Source organism: Parus major, chromosome 2, assembly GCF_001522545.3.
Source record: "Parus major isolate Abel chromosome 2, Parus_major1.1, whole genome shotgun sequence".
Taxonomy (NCBI): domain Eukaryota; kingdom Metazoa; phylum Chordata; class Aves; order Passeriformes; family Paridae; genus Parus; species Parus major.
In genome coordinates this window covers 114,951,475-114,966,035 of record NC_031769.1, presented here as the reverse complement: position 1 = coordinate 114,966,035, position 14,561 = coordinate 114,951,475, and the positions used below count along the sequence as shown (strand labels likewise).

The following is a 14,561-nucleotide window of genomic DNA, read 5'->3' as shown; positions in this document are numbered from 1 at the left end:
TTCTCGTTTCTCTCTACACAAAAATAAATTTTACTCTGGCTAAACAACCTTGAAAGAAACTTTTGCTTGGAAGATTAATGAACACCTTCTGCTGAATTACTTGTTCACCCAAAGCTCCATCTCCTTGGTGTATAAGCAGCATGTATTTGAAGACAGCAGCAGACATAGGAACAGCTGTGGTAGTTACTGAAGGCTTTCCTCAATCCAACAGCTGAGAAGACCCTCTTACCTAGCTTCTTTAAAAGCTTCAGTTTCACTACAGGTGGATCAGGGAAGTGAAGGCTTAGATTTGGTGAGAGTGATGAAATGAAAAGGTGTGAGAAAGAGTATTTGTATTCCAGCACATGGAACATGGTTTTTCACATTAAATCCTTTAAATCCATTTAAATCCATTAAATTCAGGTCTCATCAAAACTGTGTGTATGCATTTGTTTGTTTTACAAACTGGAATTTTTTATCATTCAAATTATTTAATCAAAAAAATCATTACACAATGAGTTTGACATCCTTATCTGTTTTTATTGCTGCACAAATTTGCATTCAAACTAAGGTGATCTGTAAGCACTGGTGTAAGTAAAGTCTTTGTGGGTTTCAGGTGGGTTCACACCTTGAGTTCTGATCAAAGTGAAAAGTGTCCCTCCCCTGTACTTGTGTGCAGTAGTATAGCTCAACAGTTCTTTTTTCTCCTTCACTAAGGAACTTATCTGATCTCTCTCTTTTCTATTCATCCACTCATTTTCATTCATTCAATATTGAACAAGTGAAAATGAAGGTATTGAATTAACTTTAACAAACAATTCCAAAATATGCTATGTAAGAAGACCTAGAGAGAAAGTGACGACATCATCTCTAAGAAATCTGCCTGAACAATGGAGAGAAATCGAACCTATGCAGAACATGCTAAATTAGTGTAACTCTGGAACATGATAGATCTCAGCTTGTGATTTGGCAATAAGAATTATCATCCCCAGTGGTTTTTTTCCCTGTCATCAGAGGTTTTGTTCAAAACAATCATTATTATATTTTTTACCTGTGTGGAAACAAAAACAAAATTCTTGTCAGTGTGCTCTGCAGATGTCACAAACCCCTTGAAATGATAACTGGGGAGCAGGACAGTTTTAGCTCTGCACAAGAGTGTGAATCACATGCTAGACTGTGCCCACATTATGGATGAGAATCTATGACACATTTACCAGTGGCATTTGTATTTTAGGAAACTGACTTGAAAGCAAATTTGAGCTGAACATGAGCTCAAAATGGGATAGAATAGTTAAGAACAGAGTGACAATCTTGTATCTAAAAGGAGGGAACTACTAAACAGATGAGATAGGGTTATCACTTGAAGACTTATAAATGAAAATTTTTATTCAGTTCATCCACCTGCACCTTAGCAACAATACTAAAATGATAGGAACAGTCCAGAACAGAATGACGAAGAGTATTTTAGACTTGGAAAATCTTCCCAATTCTGAGAGTAAAGAAGTTAAAACTGTAAGCTTTGGCATCTCAAATGTATTGCAATGCATTAAGCTGGTGGATCACTTTGCAGAACAATACCTTTGATGTGCTGGCTGCTCAGAGGTGTGTTCTTTACCTTGTGGACAACACAAAGCTGTTTTTCCTTGAGGAAAAGGGTGTTAGCTGCTTTACTTTCCCCATGGTTAAAAGTGAACACAAGAACATCTGCTGCAGGGTCACTAATGCACTATCTTTTTGTTGCCTGACAGTGACTTACCCTACAGTGCTGCCTCCCCAGTGAATTCAAAAATAGGTTAAATGTGACGTGGTCAGGACACAAAAGTACAAACATGGGAAGCTGTCGTATTTTTGTGGTACATTTAAACTAACACGATCTAGCAGCTGGAAGCTGAAGCTGGAAACATTGAGACTGGAAATTAAAACCTAGTTTGTTAGAGATGTCAGGTCATCTATTGCATTCTGGTGGCTGAAATTGCAAATGTTTCTAGAAGCTTGCATGGAAATTCTATCTTTGATACAGAGAATACCTTAGAAACATCTTGGGTCTGATTTGTCCAAGCAGTCATATTACACAAATAATGACATTTCCTGTAAAAATTAATATATTTGTAAGCACAGAAAGTTTCAAGGTTTCTTCTGTCTCTTTGATGTGTGACACCAACAGTAACCATACTCCCAGGTGCATAAATGGTAAAGATGTCCGGATTGAAAATCAATTTATGGACTATAGCTATCCTGATTTTAACAGACCCTTTAAAATCTATTATTTCTTTATAAACAACCCCTCATAAATTAGAATTTGATAATAAAGAGAAAGCACAGCCAGTGGCAAATGAGATTAAAGTTAGGAAGGTCAGGCTGGAGGCTGAGCTCTTGCTCTTGCATGTCAACATCACAGCCAATTCCATTAGCTTTCAACTGAAATGTGAGCTTGTGAACATCTTGCCATCACTCAAGACACGTCTGCAGAAAGGTTGCCCAAGATACATTTATGTAAGATGGGCACAATGCCTGTTTCAACTTTTTTGTAATATTTGTGTTTTTCTGGTCAATAACCTGTCCCCATGCTGCTTAATAGAACATTGCACTCACCATTTCCCTCTCCTTAACAGCTTTTCCACTTGTTGATGCCTTTAGACAGCAAATAAGGAGGAGGACAACCATTTACTTAAAGTCCCAAATCCCAGTTGCACCTGGAGTGCCACAAAAGCCCACAGAAAAAAAACACTTTTGTCATCTGAATCCACAGAAGAGGTGAGGTTAAGTGTCTGAACTGAGGTCAAATTTGCACATGATTTTTAATGCCACTGAGGAGTCTTAGGAAAGTTCATCCTATGCTATTTGCCTCAGCTTTTCTTCTTTGAAGGTTAAAATTGTAGTTTCAAAAATATGCAGGTCTGCTTTGCACATACACATACACATACACTGATGCATACTAAAGGTCTTGCAGAAAATATGAGCCAAAATCTGACAGGAACCATTATTCTGTCAAAATTTCATTTCAGGAGCCTTAGACACCAGCTCTCTCAGCTTTCCAAGAGCAGGGCCTGATGTACAAGGTTAATCACAAAGATTCATTTTGTTGAGGGATCAGAAACCCAAAGCTGGCTCTATGTAATACCTAAATCCCTTAATGCAACCAGCAGAGCCTCAGTGCCATCCTCTAAAGCTGATGCTTTCTATTAATTCCAGATACCTGTGCATTCATCTTTCTTTTCAGGCCAATTGCTAACAGAATTTAATAGTTTTGTGGTTGAAAGAAAGGCAAACTTGCAGTTCAGAAGGACAGGAGATATACTGCTGGCCTCTTTGTAGTTAATAGGACTTTTATTACTGCCCTCAGTTCATGATTTCACCAAACGTATTTGATTATGCAAAGTTAGACTTCTGTATCATTTTCTGTACATTTATTCACATGCAAATGAAAATCAGAAACACTTCTGAACTCTGCTTTTCACATGGCAGTGAAAGGATTTCCCAGAAAACAAATAACAAGAAAAATTGCAGGCATATGTGTCTTGTTCTTTAATAATTTCCCTGGTTTAAATTCAAAGTTCCAATCTACTGACTCCTAAGAATAAGACCTTTTCATCAAAACCTTAAGACCATGGCAAGACTAAATCCTACCTGTAAATCATCAGAACTGATGGTATTTAAAACCTGAATCTGAATTTTGTTCTTTCATTCGATTTTTATAAAGATTCAACAGAACACACGGTAACCCTACCACTGATTACACTTCTCCATCTCACCATGAAGGCAGGGAAAATGGAATGGAATAACTTACAAAGACGAGGACAATGTGAAATGATATTCCTGGAATAGCCCCTTTTCTCTGTACCACTTCAAATAGGTAGTGAAAGCTGACTAATCACATTAACATTTAAGGACATTATTTTATAATAATGGCTGCAAGACATCTTTGTTCATACCACTCTGTAAAGAAATGGCCTGAGCAAAAAATATGTTTTGTGTGAATCTCCCATTTATGGGACTAAAAACACAGACCAGCCACAGTGTGTAAAAATCAAAATACAGTTTGTAGAAATAAAGCAGAGGCTGCAATTCCCAAAATGGTTCAAACAAATAATCAAACAAACAAACAAGCAAGCAATCTGTTAGAAAGTCTGAAGATAGAATAAATATTGTCAGTTTTTTTCTGCACCACAAGAGCTACAAGAATGTCCTTATATTTTGAGGTGCTTTCTGCCAACCTCTTTGGCTGGTCCATGATGCAGCTGAAGTAATTGTATGATAGACATTAATGTATGCATTGCAAAAACACATTATCTGGCTAAAATTTGGAAATATTTCTTTAAAAAATCCCATATATGAACTGCTTATATGACACACTGATATAGCCTTATCTCTCAATAGTCCTATATCCTAAGAATGAGGACTGACAGGTGATCAGGTGAGATGGTAGTTATAGTATAATGGAGGTATGGTTACAAAATCTTTTGCTGAAATGGCCTTGCCGCTTCAAGGATGGCCACAAATATTCCATTACGAGTTGAGTGTGTGTATAAAAAGATAAGGACACTATCTACATTTACCTACTCTGATCCCAGTTGGCTGCAAAGAGCAGAAGAATCTTCCTGCCACAGTGGTCGCGATTTTCCAGTACTCCCGGAAACCCATCTGTCAGAGCCCGTTTGATTCCTGGATCATCAGCCTTGAAGTTTTTGAACATATCCAGATTTAATTGGCGGTATTGGAAGTACTGAGCCAGCAGTCTGAAGGCCTCAGTTTGGTGAAACTTTCTGGCTCGGAGAAATCTCAAGATGAAGGCATCATCTGTACGTAAAAACCCAATGTCAGGCCTCGTGATGATCATGTCCCTGACTTGCTGGATATCCTGGTGCAAAATGTCTGGGTTTTCGTTCAGTTCCAGGCGGGCTTTCTCTATAGTCTCTGGACTAAGTCCAGCTTGTAAATGGGTCATCTCTGCAAAAACCTCTTTTCCAAATCCTTAACTTCGGATGTTTTAGTAGAAGTGCTGATCCCATTCAACTGATGGTCTGCTGTGAGCGTGAGCCATTCAGATGCTTTTTGCTATCAAGCTGGTATTTAACAAGTGAAAGCAAAAGGCTTTTCTTATTCTTGCAGAGTAACTGGCAGTTCACGTGTACTATAATCCATCCAAAGGAAAGTGTTGTTTATTTCTCCACTTACTAAAAGAAAAAGAAAATATATAAAAGAAAGATTAAATGTGTATATAAAGCTTGTAGGAATGCATTTCTGAATTTATTTAGCCATACAATTTCTTTGTGTAGGAGGATACCAGTCACATAATTTCAGAATGGGTGCATTAAAGATAAGGCAGTAATGCAAGTAAGATAAGTACAACTTGAATGTATGTTTTCAGGCTTTCAGAAAAGCAATCAGATTTATTGACAATTAATACTAAGCTGTATCAGCTTGCTATTAGAATACACTTCTCAAAGTTGTCTTACAGAAGTGTGGGAGTTGCAGCATCCCTAATTTCAAGCCAAGAATGATAACTGCAAAAATAATAGTATTTTTTTCCTACCATTAAAGTGAGCAACATTTCAGCTTCAAAAGTAGACAGATTTATCCTTATCATACTAAGCAGAACAACTGTTTGATTTAGTTTTATCACCTGTACTATCAGCTTGTAGCTCTTCTTGAATAAGACCCTGAGCTGATTGTAAAACTTATTTTTAAAAAACCCAGAACTCCACAAATACCAGGGATAATTTCTACTTTTTAGAAACTCACTGGAAATAGTTCCCATTAAGACTCAATATGTCTTCATGGGAAACTTTGCACAAATAAGGTTCTTGTTCCAATCTGGCAGGGTTGGTGTTTTAGCTGACAAGGGATGTATTTTACTCAAAATTCCTTTCTTTCAGTATATTGTAGCTTTCCTAAATGCCTAGTTCTGAATTCCATTTTGATTTTCATACTTTACCTAGAGTTTGTTTTTACAAGTGTTAGAAGAAAATCTGCTTAAGCTGTTATGTATGAGCAAAATGGTACAGTGAATCTCTTACATTTCAGCGACATAATTAGCAAGAGGCTGTCATCGAAGTCTGTGTAGCTACACTTGTGTGAAATAAGATCAAGGTCTGTTCCAATGTGATATGTGTGTGAGGAAAGATCAAGATCCATAGAATTTTTCAGCTATCACAGAAACAGACAAGCAAATAACCCCCACTCCCTGCACTGCTTAACTGATCTCTATTTCTAATTTCTGGAAGAGAAAAATTTGTTTTAAACATTTAAAGAGAATCCTTCAGTGAAAGACATACTTTTTGTATTTGAAGAAAGCTGTTCAGAGAGTTGTGAATTATTTATGGCAAAACAACAATTTCATTGAGATACTCCCCTGGGTTCAGCATTGTCAGATCAAACAAAGGGGAGAGCAGCAGCCAAAGCATTTCTTGGTCCCGGATTTGCTCAAAGTTATGTTGCAAGACCTGGAAGTCACTTAGCTCAAGAGATGCCTCAATTCCCTGCTTTGTGACCTTGCATGTTATTGATAAAAACTACATTTTAGATGCCACAGCTGCAGCCCCAGGATGAAATCCCAAAATTTTAATACAAACTGTTTCTGCATATTTGCTTAAAGGACATTTATGGTGGGAGATAAGCTTTTCATTTAACAGCAATATGAATTGGACATTTCTGTGGGTGACACAAAAGAGAGTTTATCAAGCATCCTCTTTCTGTATTCACTGTGGAGCTGGAGTTGAAAAGAGCTACCTGCAGAGCAGAGTATCTGATGATTGATCAGCCTGGGAAAACTCGAGGAAAGGCAGAGCTGGGAGAAAAGAGGGCTTTGAAAAGGCACTACAGAGAGCAAATGATTCCAAAAAACAAGTCCCCAGGTTTTGAGGGGTAGTCCATAAGTGCAGGCTATCTAATTCTTAAATAAATTAGAGCTGTTATAAAGGTGGATTCCTTATTTAAAAATAATGTAACAGTTATTTTCTTTACTCTTGCCTTTATCAGACCAAATTAGAATAACTCCAGTGGTATTAACCAAATTCCACTGATGTAAAATTAGAGTAGGCTGCAGAGAAACCAGGCTAATATTTTTGTGACTAAGATCTCAAATTAATGGTGACATCAGCATTTTCATGCATAAATCATGGATTTTGTTACGATTGCATCCATGAGCTAGTTAGGAGAGCTAGGAGTACTTAAGGGTGACACTGTCATTAGAGACTGTGGTGCCAGGATTGGTCCCTCCCTAGTTTTAACAGTAAGTGTAGAGTATGGAAACTCTTTGTTCCCAAGGGTGTTAAATAGACATCCAGAAGCAAGAAGCTTATCTGGGGTCAGCGTTAGCTCTGGCTTAGAACCTAGTATGAATTACAACACATTTAACATTCCTGTGGCTTAGAATCACAAAACTGTGGAATCACAGAATGTTTTAGTTTGGAGGGGATCTTTGAAGGTCATCTGGTCCAACCTCCCTGTCGTGGGCAGGGACATCTTTCACTGGATCAAGTTTTTCAAAGTCCCATTCCACCTGGCCTTGAACATTTCCAATGTCTGAGCATTCACAACTTCTCTGGGAAACTTGTTTCAGAGCTTCACCACCCTCATCATAAAAAAAATTTCTTCTTTATATCCAATCTGAATCTGTCCTCTTTCAGTTAGCCCTTGTCCTATTACTACAGGCCCTAGTAAAAGGTCTGTGACCAGCTTTTCTTGTAAGCCCCTTTTAGATAATGGACAGCTGCTGTAAAGTCTCCTTGGAGCCTTCTCTTCTCCAGGCTGAAACCCCCCAAATCTCTCAGCCTGTCTTCATAAGAGGTGCTCCAGCTCTCTGATTATTTTTGTAGCCCTTCTCTGCACTCTGCATCTGTTCTAAAACATCCAAGGATTAGCAGCAGATAACAGTCACACACACACACACACAATTCCCAGTGGTTCATTCATTTTCTAGGAGTTTATGGGAGTAAAACTGTTCCTTCCTCTGCTCCTTTTTTGTCTCCCATCTCCACTAAGATGCTTTGGCAACAAGGCAAATTTTTGAAATGTCAAATGCAGTCTGCTCCAGAAAAAAATGAAATTTGATCAAGGAAATAAAGTCTGGCCCTTTTCATTTGTTCCCCAACTATTTAATGTCAAAAATTATTCTTATTTTTATTAAAGTTTCCTACTGTTTTTAAATAATTTAAATGCTTAGGATTATCCCAAGGTGAGGGAGATACAGTTCTTTCTTGTCAGATGTTGTTGCCAAAAAAAAACTTACTCATTCTAACAAAAGATCCATTTTTAAATGCATTTCAAAGTTTTCTGATAGTGAGCTGAGCTATAACCATAGATTACAGTTACCTATAGACTACCCTGATTATCACCCGAAACAGACTGCACTAAAATACTTTATTGGTGTGAAATTATATATTGCAAAACAATCTAAAATATGTATGAACAATTTTGTCACTCTCAGAATCGCAGGGCAAATCATGAATTTAGCAATCCACATTAGCACCATTGCCTTCAAGGAGCCTGATATACATCAGTGAATGATTTGATTCTCCCACTGCTAACCTTGACAATAAATTTAGTGCTCCATAGCTACCCAGTTTAACTGTCACTGCACTTTCTCAAATGGTTCTGATTTATTCTGATTCCCAAGATATAACAGAAGCTTCATCTCCATTTTCACCTCCTCCCACACATGGCAATTTCTTCTTCTCTTCCGGTGTTGTGTACAGCTCTGATCCATCTGCCAATGTTTTAGATGTTTACATCTTTGTTCAGTTTGGTGCAGGGTTGTTTTTTTCTTCCAAACAAGCATACTCTCCTTCTTTTCCTATTTTGAATATTGTTGCTGTGTATTGGCACACTAGAGTGTGTTACAGTCTCAACAGCTGTTTTTTTATCTTGTGACTCTTTGTTCCCAAGGGACTATTTCCTCTTCTAACATCTTTTCACAGCCACTTATAATAAATCATCTCTCCAAAGGAACAAAATTCAGCCTTAAATTAAAAAAAAAAAAATAAAAAAATTACAGGGATTTGCAACACAACATACTAAAACAAAAACAAGGAGGGAAATTTCCACCAAAATTGTGGCATCACATACAGTTTTGGTAAATTCATTTTCAGTCCCAGCAAGGGAATGACAAGGGACAGTGAATGTTCAGCATGGGTAACATACTGAAAGTCGGATACAATTTTCAGACAAGCAGTTTATATTTTTGCAAGATCCTAAAATAAAAAAATAATTAAAAAATAATAAAATGTGTAATAATATTTACTATACAAATTAAACTGAAACTAACATTTTTCCAAAGTATACAAAACACTTTTCATTCAAAGATTTTAATATGCCTTACTGCTCTCTCTTCAGTGACAGCTTCTGGGTCAGCATCCAATCCCTATTTGCACTGCACGGCCTGGAAAATTGGCCAAAACCTGCCTTCAATGATGATGGCAATTGTCTGGATCATTGTGTTCCTGTCCACTTACCAGTCCCTGCAACACCACTTGCTCCTTTAAGCACCTCTTGTCCATTTGGCCCTTCCCCATCCAATTCAGTTCCACAAAGATTTTAGCTGTCTCTTAATCTACCAAGTGTTTTCCATCCAGTCCAAAGCTATCTGCCATGAGAAATTTCATTACCACAATTTCCAAACTGAGAAGTCACTAACATTTCTTCCTCACCTGGTATTAAGAGGCATCACTGCTAAGGTTTGGCTCATTATATAATTCCTAACTCCTAGCATTTATACAGATATTAGCTGCTGAAATCACGCCAGAGAGGAAGGGAGTAGGCAGGGAGGGAGGGAAAATGGTAATATAGAATGATTTTATCTCAGAGTGTGGGTGCCATCTCATTAAATTTCTTTTTGAAAAATATTTTGATGTTAATTCTGGAAAATCTTTTAGGGCTATATTTTGCTCCGCGGAGGTTGCCTCATAAGGACAGGGGAGAATGAACCCAAACCTGTACCTATAGGAATGGTCCTTTGTGGCCTTGTGGTACCTTGTATCAACACTGGAAGTGGAGTAGTCAGACCTAGAAAGGAACCTACCCCAGCTCCAATTGAACCCCATGAACCAATTTCATGGAGGACAACATTTCATGGAGCTGGGAACAGATCATATATCTCCTGAGCCATAAGCCTACATGTTAACATCCAGGGGATCTTTCCTCATCATCCCCTCAACCCTTTGTCAGGCTTTCTTTTGCATGTTCATGTCTCCCTTGCACTGAGGAGCCCAGAAGAGGACACAATACTCCAACTGTGGCCTCTACTTCTCTGTTGCCCTTCCTTCCTAAGGGACTAGATTCTCCCAGTGAACATAAATGAGTTAAATGTTGCAAGTCTTTCTGCTCCAAGTACTGGTGCTCCTGTAAACCTTCACTAGGGATTTGTTGCTCCTTGTCATTATGAAAAGAGTGAATGTTTGTGACTGTAACAGCTGTGTGGGGAATTTGATGGTTTCTCACAATTTCCCAGGGTAGAATCTTTCAGCTCAGGTACAAAAACTAACATTTCCTTCAGTTCAATAAAAACAACACATCATGCATTCCTACTCATTCTACAGTCTTCTTGTTAGTTTGAGTTAGTTACAGATTGCCCTCGGGCTACATCTAAATGTCCAGTGGTGGTAATTTAGCCATGGCACAGCACAAAACACAGCAGAAACTCAGCTGATCTTTACTGCTCTCTGCACAGTATGTAGGGCAGGCATGTGTGCAGCACTGACCCAAAGTTGCCCTGCTATTTCTACAAGCTGCCAGGCAGGAGGAGAGACAGACAAGGTTGTCCAGCAAACGTAAAATTAAAAAAAATGCCCTGTTATCTTTTGACCTAAAATGTGCAAAACTTATTCACTACCTGAATATTAACGAATTGGACCACATGTTAAGAAGGGGAACTTATATGACAGACACAGAAATAAAAAAGGTAAACAAAATAGCCTTAACCTCCAAGAGTTTGGTTAATTTTTTTCTTAAAATCATAGTTTTTAAGTTGTAAATATTCACCAGTCACAGATAATCTGCAAACCCCTGTGGGAACCTGTGGCCTGGCCTGCAGCATGCCAGAGAAGCAGCAGTTCAGGAGGCACTTCCATGTCAGTCATAGTGCAAGCATCACCAAGCAAAAGCATCCTGGCTACCGTGGCACAGAGGCCAGTTTCTCCAATAATATAGAAACATCTTGCAGCAGAAATTAACAGCTTGCAAAACATGAATTCTGACCCCCAAGCATCATAAAGAAGCTATATGTAGAAATCTGATAGTACACAATCATAACGTTGGTGTCAGAAAATGCTGAAATGCTGTCAAAGTTGTTACAAGAACTGCACAAAGAGATAGACAGAAGAAGGAGCAAAACATATTAACAAGATATTCAGGACTTCATGTTTAAGAACATGAAGTTTAACTAATTTTGCAGTCCTTTTTACTCCATGTTTTGAAAAATTATTTTCTTTAAAAATATATGAAATGCAATAATGATACATTAGTGTTGTCTTTTTTCTGCTTTTTACATTGTGCCAGAGGAAAGCATCTGTCATCATCATATCATTGTGTGGCAGTGGGGAGGGGAAGGGGAAGGGGAAGGGGAAGGGGAAGGGGAAGGGGAAGGGGAAGGGGAAGGGGAAGGGGAAGGGGAAGGGGAAGGGGAAGGAATTTCTGCATCCAGGAATTCATGCAATTCTCCTGGGTTTTTTTCTCTCATTCCTACTGAAATCTGAGCACAAACACAAAACACATAGGAACTTCTCCCAGACTTTTAGAAATAAAGCATAATGTAACTTTATAATACCATGTGGGTTTGTTTTCTCAGTGGAGGAACATTTCAGACTTAAGGAGTTTATTTCTATAAATATTACTGAAAGAAAAAAATCCAAAGCAAACCAAAATCCCTCTAAAGTGCTTGGAAATTCTCAAATTAAATCAATGGAGCAGCATTAGATCAAGAAGGAAAGGAATTACAACTCATCTGACAAAAACTGTGTAAGCTTCTGCTCAGTTTTTCCACTCTATAAGAGACTAATATTGTTTTTTTTTTCTTGTTTTGTTCTGCTTTACTAGTAGTACCCGATTGTCACATCTTGTTTGTGTCTGTGCTAGAGAGACACTACAGTACGAGGCTGTAACAGAAAATAAAACTCACTTGCCAAGCAATAGCACAATTGCTTCAATAATTGCATGCTTAAGTTAACAACTGCATGAGTTTACAGTCTTTGTGAAGGAAATATTCTCCATCCGTTTATGAGGCTGATCATTACTATTTCAACTGACATAGTCCTTTTTTTGGAAGATGAGGAGGCTGCTGTTACATATTTCAGTGAAATGACGTCTGTGTTCAAGGCATGTAGAGTTTAAGGAATTATGACCTAGTGCAATGGTGTGGATTCTGCAGTTCCCCCACTGCTGAACTCAGTTGTATTGCTTTCACCACTACTCAGCAGCACTCAGTGCTACTCAGTATCCCGTCTCTGCAACAGATTTTAAGTTATAAATTATGATATAATAAATCAAGGAGTTTTTTTGAATAGGTTGTAGTATCTTTCATTGTTTTGGGTTTGCCTTACAAAAGTTTAATTTTTAGAAAATGCTCAATAGTTTTTAGAGGTAGATGAGTCAACAGAATTCTTAAAATAATCATCAGCATTTTATAACAGATACATGACAGCACAAGCTGCCCCTGTAAACTTCAAGCTGGGATACAGACTGCAAATGAGGAAAAGCTCTTCAAGGTTATCTGATTTACCATTATAGGGAAAAGTAAACCGGTACCTTCACTATGCAATGCATGGCATAATACTGTTACATAATATCTCATGTAGATGTTGGCATTGTATTAACATTTAGTACTGGAGATAATCCATATTATCATCTGATTACTCAGAAAGCACATAAAAGCAGAATTTCTGTAATTTAATTTTTTTTTCCAAACATGATCCTATCACTATTTAGTGATGGACAAGGAGTAGCCATCTGCTCCTTAACTTAATTATTCACAGAACTTTTTAAAATTGAGGAACCAGCATTTTGAAAAGGGGAAACTCCCTTTCTCCTATGACCTTCCTCACCCTCTCAGGATTAAACCATTGCAAACAGAATTAAAGTCTGGACAGTAGCATGCATGGGGTTTCTCCAGCTGTTGTTTGCTTTGCATTTATTTTCTGTATGAACACCCTCACTTTTTGCAAAGGCCAAAACTTAATTCTTGACTTCCTGCAGCAAGGGACCCACATGCTAGAAGTGATTCACTCACTTCTTCCCTGCACCCATCACTATTTATCTCTAGGAAAGCAATACAATTGACTGACCTGGCACATTCCCCCCTCCCTTTAATCACTCATCCCTCTTTAGAGTGAGTACAAGTGCTTAAAACAGGCGTCAATTTGCTGAGGAGCAAACAGGTATCTGCTGCTCTTTGACAAGCTCCTGTATGTCAACTCTTAGCTGTAGCCCTTACTTCATTAACTTAGCTCCCAGTTTTAGCCCTTTCCTCTACATGCCTCTCATCTCTCCCTGGTCTCAAATTGTATCTGGACTTTCCCTTCCAACTTGCGCTTTTTTCCTTCCTTGCCCAGCCCCTGGGCTGCTGAGCTGATTTTTACAGTCCCATGCCCCCTTTCAGGAAGGATTGAGGCCAGTGATGAGGAAAGAAGACAGCAGGGGAAGAAAGGGCAGGAAAGGGAGGAATGTGAGGAAACAAGGGCAGGGAGGAAAGGAGGCAAGGGAGCAGGGCAGGGAGGAGAGCAGACAGGGAAGACAGAATGCATGAAGGCAGAGAGAAGAGAATCAGAGAAGCAGGGCAAGGACAACTGGAGGAAGAGGCAGGATATATAGGAGGCAGGAAACAGTAAGCAGGGCAAGGATAGGCAAGGGAGACAGGTGAAGCAGAGGAGGGAGGGGAGGTAAGGGAATTAAAAGCAGCAGGGCAAAGAGAATCAGGGAGCAGGATAAGGAGACGGAGGGAGCAGGTCAAGTAAGAGGCACAGGAGGCAGAGAGTAGGAAGTTAGGGCAGGCATGAGGCAAGCAGTGGATTCAGGGAACATAAAGACAGGGAAGGCAGTGAGCAGGGGAAAGAGGCAGGCAGGGCAAACAGCAGGCAGGCAGCAGGGAAGCAGATGCAGGAGAGGTAGGTTGGCAGACAGGAATGTTGGGAGGCAGGAGGTAGGGCAGGCAGGTAGCTGGGCAGGCAGGAGTCAGCAGCCAGAGCTGGCCGGAGGCAGGGAACAGGAGGAGCAGGTCAGGCAGCAGGCTGACCAGGCAAGGAGTAGGGTAACAGCAAGCAGAGAGCTTGGCTGGCAGGAGGCAAGGGACAAGAGGGAATAGAGCTGGCAGGAGACAGAGAGCAGGACAGGGAAGAGGCAGGGCAGGCAATGGGGAGCAGGATAGTCAGGAGGAATCAGGGGAGAGCAGGGCAGGCAGAAGGGGGCAGGAGGGAGCAGAGCTCGCAAGGGGGAGAAGGGTAGGCAGGGGGGATCAGGGAAGACAGGAGGGACCAGGCAGGGAGCAGGCAGGGCAAGCAGGAAGGCACAGGCAGGGCAGGCAGGAGGGAGCAGTCAGGGCAGGCAGGGAGCAGGCAGGAAGGAGCAGAGCAGGCAGGGGGCAGGCAGGGCGGGCA

At 39.7% G+C, this 14,561-nt stretch overlaps 1 protein-coding gene across 1 annotated transcript in view; it reads right to left on the bottom strand.

Annotated features, from left to right (window-relative positions):
* Positions 1-14,561, bottom strand: part of CLVS1 (clavesin 1) — a 100,928-nt gene that overhangs the window by 85,665 nt on the left and 702 nt on the right. Inside the window, exon 2 of the mRNA XM_015617621.3 lies at positions 4,536-5,153. Within this exon, the coding sequence (XP_015473107.1) occupies positions 4,536-4,924 (389 nt within the window). The 5' untranslated portion in view covers positions 4,925-5,153. The remainder of the gene's footprint in view (positions 1-4,535; positions 5,154-14,561) is intronic.